The 12434-nt window shown below is 58.5% G+C and overlaps 1 protein-coding gene across 9 annotated transcripts in view; it reads left to right on the forward strand.

Moving 5' to 3' along the window:
* Nucleotides 1-10405, forward strand: part of AMBRA1 (autophagy and beclin 1 regulator 1) — a 173052-nt gene extending 162647 nt beyond the window's left edge. For all 9 annotated transcript variants that reach the window (XM_027562491.1, XM_027562494.1, XM_027562493.1 and 6 more), the window contains 3 exons: nt 1214-1306; nt 2561-2754; nt 8833-10405. In XM_027562491.1, coding sequence (XP_027418292.1) covers nt 1214-1306; nt 2561-2754; nt 8833-9323 — 778 coding nt within the window. In that variant the 3' untranslated portion in view covers nt 9324-10405. The remainder of the gene's footprint in view (nt 1-1213; nt 1307-2560; nt 2755-8832) is intronic.
* The last annotated feature ends 2029 nt before the right edge of the window (nt 10406-12434 follow it).

Here is a 12434-nt window from a genome sequence, read left to right on the forward strand (position 1 = left end):
GTAGCAGAGCTTCTCCAGGCCACTGTGCGCGCCCTGGCCCTCTGCGGAGCAGAGCTGCCCGTTTTGTCTCTTAGAGTCTCTTCACGGACACGGAGTGCTAATCACAGGGCTCAAAAACACCTCTTTCCCAACTCTTTACCCTCTCGTTTCACCACCACCCCACCCCACCCCGCCCTGAGCCCTGTGACTGGTGTAGGTAGCATCTTTTTCAGTGGGGAATCTTTAAAATTAAAGGCGTCTTGTGTCTTGGCACCCACCGCTGGCAGCCAGGCTTGCTGCCTGAGGAGGCACGTCAGTCTAGAAAAATAAGAGGCCCCCGCTTCCCTCCTGGCAGTTGTGCCTGGGTGAGAGTGTGATAAACTGCCCGACACTCCACTGCAGGGAAAGAAGGAGCTAGGGCCAGGCCAGCAGCCAGGAGAACTCGATGGACAGAAACTCCTTTCTCTGCCATCAGCCGCCCAGCCTATCACCGCTGGAGTTCCTCTCCTCACCCCAGCCCCTGGAGAATCTTGTGAGCCCTCCCAGGTCATCTTCAGCTCTTCTCATTGCTTTTCCAGCCTCTACCTGGCAAAGGAGGCTCTCGGGCCAGAATAGAACGAGATGTGGGCCTCTCTGGCTCAGTGGGAGCTTTTTCCTGTTAGCCTTCTGAGCTCCAGGCAAAATAAGAACATCAGCTTGCCCTCATTTGCCTTTCTCCTGGCCCCATGGCTGTAGGGAAGACCTAGTGGTGAGAGCCTCCACTCATGTCCTGAGCACTGAGCGCGCCCTTCAGACAGGGCAGTCTGGTGAGGACTCCTTTCCTGGCTGGTAGACGACCACCTTCTCTTTTCTCGCTGTCTCCTCACATGCCCTTCAGACAGGGCAGGCTGTGGCACTTGGCGTCTCCAAGGCCATCTTAGCCCCCGCCTCGTACGGCTGAAGAGTATGCAGAACTCACGGCCTGTGACTGGTGTGTCTATGTTTTTGCTTCTCTCAGCCCCCAAGAGGAGCCAGTTAGGCTCTGGGCGATGGAAGAGGCTAAAGGCGCCACTCCAGGCGTCGGGGCTGTTGGAGATAACATCGGGCTGTTCTGCACTGAGCATCCTCATGGACCGTCTCTTCCACTGGGACAGCCTCAGCCCAGTTCCAGGAGAGAGGAAGGAAGGAAAGGGAGCAAGGGGTTCTGGCCATTCTCTAACGCCTTCCACTCTGTCTCCTCCCAAATGATTTCCAGGGCCTCAAACTCTGGTGTTGAGTACTACTGGGACCAGCTGAACGAGACGGTCTTCACTGTTCACTCCAGCAGCCGAAGCAGCGAGAGGCCTGGGTGAGTTTGTGAAGGAGGCGGCCCGCCGTCCCTCCCGCTCCAGTGGGGTCCAGAGCGGTGCCCTCGGACCTGGCCTGGGGGCTCCATGGGTATCCCTTCTCAACAAGATCAGCTCCCTTTTGCTCGGCTTCACACTTTGAGCTTTTGTACAAGGTTTCGTTCAAGAAAAGTGTTTCATGGCTAAGAAACAGAATAGAACCTCTGCCCTCTGAGTCTTGACTGAAGACCAGCTAGGACCCCATCCAGCCCCCCAGTCCTGGCTGTGGTGTCCAGGGGGAGCCTCAGTGAAGAGAGAGCTCTGGAGAGGGATGTCCTCACTAGGAGATTGCTCACGGGCAGCCTCCCTCGTGACCCAGGCCTCGGGGACCAAGCTGCCCAGAGCTGCAGCCCAGGGACAAACCCTCCCCAGGGGCCACTTAGTAGGAACCTGGTGCTGGTCCTCCCATCATTTAATTCATTAATGGAGACAGAATCATCCTGAGAAAACAAAGCGCTGGGTCAGCGATAAAGCCAGAGCAGTCACTGCTCCCTCGAGGAAGTGCCGGGCACAGTCCCCAGAAACAGCTCCAGACAGGAGGGGTTGGTGCCCGTCCTGAACAACATCATGGGCTCCCTCCGCTGCCACCCCTTGCTGTGCTGAGGGTCCATGCCCAGGAAATGCCCAAGGAAGGGGAGGTTAGCTTCGGGCCTGGGCCTCACGCATCGGCAGCTGGTGCGTCCTGCTTCTTAGGGTCTGTTTTCAGAAGGCCGTAAAGGAAGATCCTTTATAGCCTCAGTAGGAGTCCTATTGAGTCCTATGTAGTGGAAGTTCCAAGAATTTAAACTGGAATCTTGTCAGCGTGTAGTTAGAAGGAAGGAAAAGCTAAAGAGAGAGGGCCACTTCTGGCTGCTCACCCTTGGACCCATGGCTTCTAGCCACTCAGCTGGTGGCTCTCTGAATGTTGAGTAAGTGTCTTTTAAGATCAGCCATCTCTGTACCCCCAGAAAGGCCCTCACGGTTTGAGTGACTGGACCAGCTGTCTTTGCAAAAGATGGATGGTTCTCCCACCTCCTTTTCACTATCCCAGGACATGGACTGAACTGAAGGAGAAGGACATGTACAAGTTAACTGGCAGCAGGAGGCCACTGTGGGAGTGGGCCTCAGCCTGCAGGCCCTGGTCTGGGCTGTGCCGAGCTCGGGCGCAGAGCAGGCAGGGCTCTGTGGGGCCGCTGTCCCCAGCCCTGCCTGACTTCCATCCGCCTTTCTGTCGCTAGAACCAGCAGAGCCACGTGGAGGACAGACAGAGACATGGGCCTGATGAATGCCATCGGCCTGCAGCCCCGGAATCCCACCACATCGGTAACGTCTCAGGGCACCCAAACTCTGGCCCTGCAGCTGCAAAATGCGGAGACCCAGACGGAGCGGGAGATACAGGAGCCGGGGGTGGCGGCTTCAGGTCCTGGTGAAGGTAGGAGCCGTGTAATACTAGAGGGGGAATGAGCCAGGGAGGAGGGAGGCTGGTGGTGAGGACCATTCTCTCCACTCCCTGAGGCTCCTGCCCCATGCGGACCGATGGGGCTGGGAGCGCACCACAGCCACCAGGGCAGGCACCCCTCCCATGGCACCTCCTTGGGCAGAAGTATCACTTCCCTGATCTGGGCCACCAATTGCAGCCTCCCGGCCACTCTTAGAGCTTGGGCCAGCCCCCACCAGGGACCCTAATCTCCTTATCCTCTAAAACTTGGAGGGCTCAGAGAGTCACCTGGTCAGAAAAGGCAAGAGGGACACCCTGCTGCAAGCTCACATGCCAGACAGCTGCCAGGGCAACCCCCTACCCTCCCCACCCAGGGTAGGTGTCTCCCCTCTCCAGGCCAGCCAAGTCGGGAGGCCCTTACACACACGCATCCTTCACAGCCATTGGGGCTGCAACCTGGCTCACCATCAGCCCCTTCCTCTCACCTATGGCAGGCGTGGCTGGGCCGTGACTCTGTGCTGGCCTCACACTGCTAAGAACCAATTAGCACCTCCCTGCGTAGCGCTCAGCGCTCGGGCCCCCTTCGGAGTGTGTTGGCAGCTCTGTTAAATAGGCTTTTCTCACCTGGTCATTCTCTTTGCCCCCTGCCCCAGCCCCTGGCTGCTCCCAGCTCCAGATGCGGCAGCCTCCAGACAGCCCCGTCTTCTCTAGGTCTGTGGTAAGCCACCTGCTCAGGAGAGACCAGGAGAAGACAGGTGTACTTCAGGCAGAGGAGCAGATCTGCCTGTGTGCCCTCAGGGCATAGCCTGTATGCTGCAGCCCTGCCCTGGGCACTGTCCCGTGGCTGCCGCGAGCTGCCACGTCTTACAGCCACACCCCCTTTCGGTCTGTGCCCCGGCCGCTTCCTCCATCTGCTGGGTAGAAACCTCCGGTGTGGGCAGAGCGGCCCGAGCCTCTCCGAGGAGGAGAGCGCGTGAGTGCCTCCCGCCAGCCCCAGGCAGAGTCCTGGTCTGGGTGGCCCCTGTGCCACGATCGCGTGGCCCCTTCCTGTCCTCCCGGCGTCAGCTGCTGCAGGTGCCGAGACAGACAGGCCTTGGTGCTTCCCTGAGGAGCTGCAGTCTAGAGCAGAGGCAGGCACCCAGCAGGTAGTGACTTCTCGTGGTTAGAACCTCTGTGCTGCAGAGGAGGGGGAGCCACAACCTGGCTGTGGGGCTCGGGGAGGACTCCTGGAGGAGGCGACCTTCCAGGATGAGGAGAAAACACCAGGCAAAGTGGGGTGCAGAGGAGAACAGGCACTGCTCACGGAGGGGCGGCAGCTGCAAGGGCGCCAAGCTCAAAACCACTAGTCTGCACCAAGGACCGCTGCGGGCTCTTGTCTGTGGCCGGTCAGCGCGCTGAGAACTGAGGCTGCACGCGTGGCGAGGGCGGGTTACAGGGAGCTGGTTCGGGAGGGAGGCCTTCGCCCCGAAGGTCAAGAGCAGCAGAGAAGAGGGGCATCCTCCTGTGTTTGCACCTGCCAAGGACGCCTTGATTATTTCCTCAATCCCATCAGCTTTTCTCTGACCTCTAGTCAATTATGATTGTGAGTGCCTTTCTTCATGTTTGAGGGTGGGGAGGATGGGCTGGCAGGAGGCAAGAGAGTCTCTTTTCCAGTTTCAGAAGCCAGAACTTCATTCTGTTCCAGTCTCCTCCCCGCAAAGCAGAGCGGTTGGTGGAGGGCAAGCCCTTCAGAGGGGCAGTCGAGAGGGGAGCTGTGGCCGAGTAGCTCAGATAGCTCACTGCATCTCTGTGGCCTAGCGACCTTTGCCTGGAGCTCTGGACCTCTGGACCTCTGGCTCTGAAAGGGACAATGTCATAGTCCCTTGCAGAAACCCATGCCTAGAAAAAAGGGGAGCAGATGCATCTTCTCTGCTGGGGCCAGGAGCCTTGTCCTGGGGTGCTTCATCCCTGACTGCCATCCGCTGCTGCCTCTCTGGTAGGGGAAGCAGGAGTCAGGAGTCTCCTCGGGCTCAGACTTCCTCCCTGGTCTGCTTTTTCCATCTAACAGGCAAGCACAGCAGCTTTCTCTCTCTCTCTCACACTCACACACACACACATCTCCCCTCCCCTCCTCTCCCCCCCACCCCCACCCCCAGTCAGCAAACTAGTGGCCACGTCTGCAGAAGCACGTGGAAGAAACTGCTCATCAAGCTGGTTAACGCTTCTTCTGGGCCCCGTGGGGATATCCCGTGCACACCTCCACATGCCAGGGGCCCAGGCACCTTAGGGTGGGCAGCTGACTCCACTTGCAGCAGTTGCCATTCTGTGGCCCCTCGCTGAGCCCTTTCCCATTGGCTAGCACTGAAGGGTTCTTAGCTACTCCTCATCTTCATGTTGGATAGGAATTTTATTAAAATCCATGCAGTTCTGTCTAGGACTTCCCGGAGAAGCCCTCCATGGGGGGGAGTTGGCAGGTGTTGACTTTTTTTGCTGGTCCAGCTTTAAAGCTTCCCTGCCCTGTCACTCCAAAAGCTAGGGGAGGCATCCCTGGGCTCTGTGCTTGCTCCTAGCACTGCCACCGTGCCTGCCTGGCATGCAGTGGGCCCTCCGCAAGTGTGGAACAAATGAAATGAGCCGGGGCGGGGCCCTGTCCCCCAGCTTGGCTGTGCCGCACTGTTCGGGGAGCCCATGGCTCTGCCTCTGACCAGGGAAAGGTTGTCTGGACCTTTCTGTTGTCTGGGGAAGACAGTAGTATGGCTGTAGGAACCTGGTCCGTGGATCAGGGAAGGCAACCGTGAGGGTGAGGGACAGGGTGCCCCAGAGGTCAGGACGGGCAGCTCCTGCCCTGACACAGCCTGGCCCTCCTCTTCCGGGCGGGGAAGCCCCAGAACCGGCCACCACGGGGAGTTCCTGACGCCACCCTGGCCTCTGCATCCAGAATATACCTTGCCAAGGAAACGATCTTCTGTCAACACAAAATCAGTCTCCCATTTTTCAAAGACAAAAAGAAATGCTTCTGCTGCAGGGAAGGTGACAGCAAACCTAAGTCCTGTGGCCGCCCGGCTTCAGGAGCTAGCCTGGATCCCTGACCGCAGCTGCCACCCCGCAGGCCCCAGGGTGTTCTCCTCTGGAGGAATGTGCTGGCGGCCCACCGTGGCTGTCAGCCTTGGCTCAGAGCTCCCAAGCGGGAGGCCCAGCTCACAGCTCTGGCTGAAGCTCCCCGCACCCAGCCCTGAGGAAACCGTTAGTGTGTATGTTTTAAACACTTCTATCCAATCTTAATTATTGAGTACTTTTAGTACTAGTGTTGAATTAGGCACCAGGAATCCAGAGGGAATCAGATTCAGAGATGAAGCCACGCCTCTTCTCTCACACCTGAAGTCCAGAAAGGAGACAGACGTGTAAGTGCGCCCGCAGAGCAGGGGCAACACGTGGCCAGTTTTGGAGGTTCCCTGAAGGCTGGAATGCCTGTAGGTTGTCTGGGAGCCCTGGAGTCACCCACACAGTCATTTAACAGGTAGACTTCAAGTGCGAGCCCAAAGGGGATCAGAACGCAGTCTGAGGCCATCAGGGACCCGGAGCCGAGAAGGGAGAGACTCTGTTGTGGAGAGGTGCGGGCCCTGCGGGGCTCAGAGCAGAGGCAGCCATGCTCAGCAGGACCCGGGGCAGGGGCGGGGGTTGCCCTTGAGAACAAGTGGCCTTGGGCCACTGAGCAGCAGGCCGGTGTGTAACGGGGAGGACCTCCACGGTGTGTGTGGGCAGGGGTCTGCACACCCATGGTGGTGCTGAGTCTGGGGGTGGGGGAAGAGGGGTGGTCAGGGAAAGAGCTGGGACCCCACCGGAAGGCCCGTGAGCATGACAGTGAGCGTCCTCACCACTTTGAGGACTCGGGATTGCTGTGTTTTGAAGAGTATGGACTTGGCCAGAACCCAGTGGCTCCAAGCAGAATTAGGACAGCAGTAGTAGCTGCCTGGAGGCTGGGTGGAAGGGGAGAGAAGCCCACAGACCCGTTCGGACAAACAGTCGCAGCTGCAGTGACAGGCGGCTGGGACCGCAGGTACCGGTGCAGCGGGAACAGACAGAAGGGCCCAGAGTCAGGTGCCCACAGCTGTGCTGGGGCCTAACTGTGACAGCTCCCTGAGGGTCCCAAGCAGCCCTGCCCGGCCCCCAGAGTGAGGTACGGGAAAAGAGCAGTGTTCAGTGGGCACGGCGCCCAGCCAGGGAGCCCCAATGCCAGCAGGCCGTGGGCCAGCCCGCTGCACACCCCTGACCAGGCTGGGGAGCCTCAGTACATGGAGCGCTTGGAAAACCGTAGGGGTGGCAGTGAGTGCAGGGGTCCCCTGGGCCCTCCCCCTGCAGCCCTTTCGGCTCACAGAGTAGACGCTTTGCTGGCAGTGAGGCCCTGGGTGCCCTTTCCTCCCACTCCTTACCCGCTGCTGGACGGCTTTTCCCATGAGCTGCCTAAGGGGGAAGCGCCTAAAGGCAGCTGTCTTGAGGGGTTGGAGGTGGGAGGGTAGAATTTACCAGAAAATCTGGAGAAAAGCAAAAGCTTCGGCGGAGCCCCTGCTTGGCGCTGGGGAGTGCTGTCTCCCCGAGGATGGAGCACCAGCACACGCCTCCACGCACAACCGAGGACGGAGGGGCCTACTGGGACGTCGGCACAGCTGGGTTGCCAGACGGTGCCTGGACGCCCAGCTCTGACCAGGCAAGCAGGGACAAGGCGCTGGACGGTGCGGCAGCAGAGAAAGTCTTACAGAGATAGCAACTGACAACAGATAGCGCCAAAAGTTCAAAACTCACCATCAGAGCCGCCCAAACTGCAGAGTCCCCAGGTGGCCATCAGATCGCCAAAGGACACAAGCCTGTCCATAGTTTGGTGGAGCGGCCCTGGCAGCCTGAGAGCCTTGATCATAGCTGCCCACGGGCTTAGACCACTTAACTGCCCAGTGAGGGCTGAGCACAAGCGAGCAGCCCAAGCTAGAGAAAGGCCCTCGGGTAGGGCTCTTCCTGCAGAGCCCGGGTTCCTGACGACAGCCACCACGGGGCACCCGCTGTGGGCCAGGTGCTTATCGGGCATCATCTCATTCCCTCCACCTGGCACTGTGCAGGCTGGATGTTTCCATCCCTCTTTTGCAAGTCAGAAAACTGAGGAATGTGGGTGGCGAGGGGTTTATCCACGGTCACACAGCTAAGTGAATGGCAGGACCGAGATCTTAGCCAGTGTCCTCTGCCCCCTACAAGGAGATGCTCAGGCCCTTGGGGAAAGAGCAGGACCTTCTGTGTCCCTCAAGGTGCAGACTGAAACGTCAGGCCGAGGCAGTGGCTGCCTCCAGGGAAACATGAGGGTATCAGATATCCAGCCCCGCAAGAAGAGTACGAGGGGAATAACGTGGGACAATAAGAGGAGACAGAATGTCTTTGAAGGAACCCTTGAAAATCATCTTCCTCGTGTGCTTTTAGAAAGTGACATAAACAGAACGATGAAGAGAGAGAACCCAGCTCTGAAAAGGTCCGGAGCAGAGCGTTTGTCTCCTAGCCACACCCTGTGCAGTGCCCTCGCTTTCTGAACACCGGGCGTGGACCCTTTCCCAGGCCCAGGTCTACTAGGCTGTGTGCGACAGGGAGGGGCAGACACCACCAGTTCTCTGGGCCGCCTCCACGGGATGCAAGACCAGCCTACCTCTGGTGTCCAAGGGGTTAAAGGCAGACTCCCAGCTTCAGGTCCAGGCCCACTCTTAACCTGCTGAGCAGTATCAGCCCCCTAGGCTGAAGTGTAAATTAGGATTGTTTGGGGCTCTTATCTGGCTTCCAAGTCCCTGGCTTGATTTTTTTTTTTTTTTCCCTTTTGACTGCACTGTGCAGCATGTGGGATCTTCGTTCCCAGACCGGGGATGGAACCCGTACCCCTGCTGCATTGGAAGCAGAGAGCCTTAATCCTTGAAATCCACTTGGTTGATTCCTGAACCCAGGGGCTGGCCACTGCCCTGTTTCTGCCTGTAGCTAGAATCCGCCCGCTCCTCCTAGCACTGGCCTGCCTGACTCAGAGGCCCAGGCCAGCAGCTGATTCCCTCCCTTCTGCCTTTTACCTTCCAGGGGAGGGCTCGGACTACGGGGCCAGCGGGGAAGACGCGCTCAGCAGGATCCAGCGGCTGATGGCTGAAGGGGGCATGACGGCCGTGGTACAGCGGGAGCAGAGCACCACCATGGCCTCCATGGGCGGCTTCGGAAACAATATCATTGTCAGCCACCGCATTCACCGCAGCTCCCAGACGGGCACGGAGCCGGGGGCCGCGCACGCCCCCTCGCCGCAGCCCTCCACCTCTCGGGAACTGCTCCCGGAAGCCGGGCAGCTGACAGAGCGAGGCTTGAGCCCCCGGACAGCCTCCTGGGAGCAGCCCGCTACCCCTGGGCGGGAGCCCGCCCTGCCCTCCTCCTCCCCCGCCCCTCCTCCCGCTCCCCTCCCCAGCACCGAGGGACCAACCCCGCTGCGCTGCGACCTGACCAACAGCAACCACCTTCCTGACGGCGGGGGCAGCGGCAGGGGGGAGGCGGCGGGCCCCAGCGGGGAGCCACGGGACAGGTAGAGACAGGCGTGCCCTGGTGCCTCCCCGTGAACCGCTGAGCAGAAACCGGACCTCACAGCTGACTGGGAACTGAGCGCGCAGAAGAGCCGCGGGCTGCGTCAGGGAACAGGAGCGCGAGGGTGGGGGTCAGGAGGGCGTCCATCCGGGGCAGCAGGGAGTGAGGCGGTGCAAGGGGCCAGGCTTGCCTCCGGGGACTAGACCCTTCCAGGATCTGGGGCCCAGGGGAGTCACAGACTGCCGTGCTCACTGCGAGTGGAGGAGGAGGTGGGTATCCCTGCCACGTACCCCCCGCCCCTTCTAGAACCAAGGCTCAAGGGACTCAGCCCTGGGCAGAGACCCCCCAGGAGGGTGAACAGTCTTCCAGATTTTGGCCCGACCATCCTGGCCAGTGGCCAGTGGAGCAACTTCTCCCTGTTCACCTTGCAGGCAGAGCCACTAGGAGCCCTCAAGCAGGAGGAGCAGCCCGGCCCCCAGAAACCACCTCCGTCTCTGAGCCTTCCAGAGCTTCAGCCTCTTGATCATCTTCCCCCACAGAGACCACAGTCAGGAGTCAGGCCTGGCTCCCAGATCCTGAGCACAGGGACTTCCACACTCACCGGTGGTGGACATCCATGGAGTGGAGGGGGCAGCCTGCTTGCCCAAGACAGGATGGAGTCAAGGGACAGTGGGCAGGTCCTCACTCAGGAGTCGGGGGTGTAGGCTGGCCAGCCCCCAGGGCTTGTCCACCAAGCTCCTCCTTCCCCACCACCCCAAGGCCCTCAGAGCAGCACCTGTGGGTGTCAGTGTTAGCTGAGCCTAGGCCAAAGCCAGCCCAAGGCCGGGGGAGGGGTGAGACTCCGGGTCAGAATGTGAGGTCTTGGTCTGTGATTTAAGGTGTTGCATGTGGAATCTTGAACTGTACGTGTAGTTTCTAGTGGAGAAATCAAGGCTCTGATTATTTTGTTTTTAGTATGAAAAATGTGATTACTTTTCTGTTTGTAACTCATCATAGAAACATTGTGGTGGGAGGAGAGGGGATGGTCTGACTGCTAATGAGGGAAACACCAAAGATCTACATCATTAAAATGATGACATGCCCCTCACCGGTCTCCTCTCTGTTTGTTTCCACGGCGGCTGGAGGGAGGGGGTAGCGGTGGGCGTGGGGGCTGTGGAGCTGAGCCGCCCCGGTTCTGAGCACTGCCTCCAGTGCTGCTGTCCTCGGCAGGGAGCCCCGTGATGCCTCAGCAGAAGCCACTCAGGTAAGGGCTGCCACCTCTGCTTCATGCTGCGTCTGTGTCCCGCCACTGCCTGCTTCCAGGGGCCTGCTGAGGTTTGGGGCACCCTTGACGGTAACAGGTGGGTAAGAATGGTGGGAGGTCACTCATCTTGGTTGCTTCCTACTCAGGATGATGGGTCTGGAGAGAAGAAATCACTGACCAAAAAGCTGGCTCCCCTGCAGTCCTGAAAAGCACGTGTCATGGGTGTCTGGGGTGGCCAGCAGGGAGCTGGGCCTCACCTACAGGTACCCCCCCCCCCCCAACCAAGATGCCATGTGCTGGGGGCTTGGGTTTCCCTTTGCTTTGTGTCAGGGCAGTGGCCCAGGGGTCTGCTGTGGCCATGGGTCTTGGCCATTGAGTTTTAAACCAGTTAGCGGAAGGATTCTTGTCCCCTGTCTCACAGTGGGGACGTGGAGATCAGAGCCACCCCCAGGGCTTTTTGCAGCAACAAGTACTTCTCAAGGAACTTTTGTGTGTTCAACTTTCTCCCAGACACTGTGGGGCATACAGAAGTCTGCTCTGCCCCAGCAGAGAGAGAACCACAAGATTAAAGCAAATAATATGAAACCATGTGAAGAATTATATGGTGAGGAGCACTAGAATTTTATTTAAAGTATTATTACTATAGCATGCTCTGGACCGAGAGGTGAGGTGAGATTTGAGCTGCACGTTAAAGGATGGAAGGAAAAGGGCGCCCCCTGCAGTGCCTGCCCTCCACCCAGTCCTCCCCTCAGAGGGAGGAAGAATTTCATGGTCTGAGTGGGGGCTCTGAATTTGTTGATTGTAGAACGTGTGCTGAGGATTCAGTGTTTATCATCTCAGACCTTACCTTAAACTCTCTGTGGTGGATACACCCAGACCACACAGCTCACTGGTGGAGCCAGGGTCTGAACCCAGATGGGACCCTGATGTGCTCTGTTACTTTGGGGGAAAGGGGGTATGAAGAGGCCTTGTGGATGAAGTGACCTAAATTCAGTCCTACCTAGGCTTGCCTCTGTCCTTACTGGCCAAGCATGAACCCAGCCCCTACCTGTTGGAGGCCCCTGTCAACAGCTCCTATCCCCACACCATCCCCTTTCCTTAGAAAGCCCTTGTGTATATAGGTAGAGCCTCCATGGGCCCCCTTGCTTATCATGATAAGGCTGCAGGGTCAGTGGGGCGGAGCTCAGCAATCACAACTGGAGATGAGGCAACAGGTTCCCAGCAGTTCTGTGGACCCAAGATGGGTTTCCCTCATGGCTCAGTTGGTGAAGAATCCACCTGCAATGCAGGAGACCTAGGTTCAATCCCTGGGTTGGGAAGATCCCCTGAAGGAGGGAAAGGCTACCCACTCCAGTATCCTGGCCTGGAGAATTCCATGGACTGAATAGTCCATGGGGTCACCAAGACTCGGACGTGACTGAGCGACTTTCAATATGCCTGTGCACCCAGCTGGATCAAAGATAGAGAGTAAAGACTAAACCAAGTCCCCTGGTTCCTGGCTCTGCTCTCCACAGTTCACGTGGGATCTGGAATTGGGGGATGCACCAAGGCCCTACCTACCCCACCATAGGCATTTTGGAAAAACGTGAGCAGCTTTGCCCAACAGCTTCTGGAGGAATTCAAGGGAGTTGTTGGAGGAGACTTTTCTAGTTTCTGCGGCCTCCAGTGGCCTTGTTTCCTCATCTGACAGTTCATCCCAACCTGCATGTGTGTACAAACACACGCTTCACCCTCAAAGAAGGACCACCCTCTCCAGGGCCCTAGGAGGGACATGGAAAAGGGAAACCAGTGCAGACAGCCATCTAATTGTCACATGAACCAACCAAGGCTGTTTCCTCTTCTGTGAGGTGGGGGCAAGAACATCAGGGCCTTT

Source organism: Bos indicus x Bos taurus, chromosome 15, assembly GCF_003369695.1.
Source record: "Bos indicus x Bos taurus breed Angus x Brahman F1 hybrid chromosome 15, Bos_hybrid_MaternalHap_v2.0, whole genome shotgun sequence".
NCBI lineage: Eukaryota > Metazoa > Chordata > Mammalia > Artiodactyla > Bovidae > Bos > Bos indicus x Bos taurus.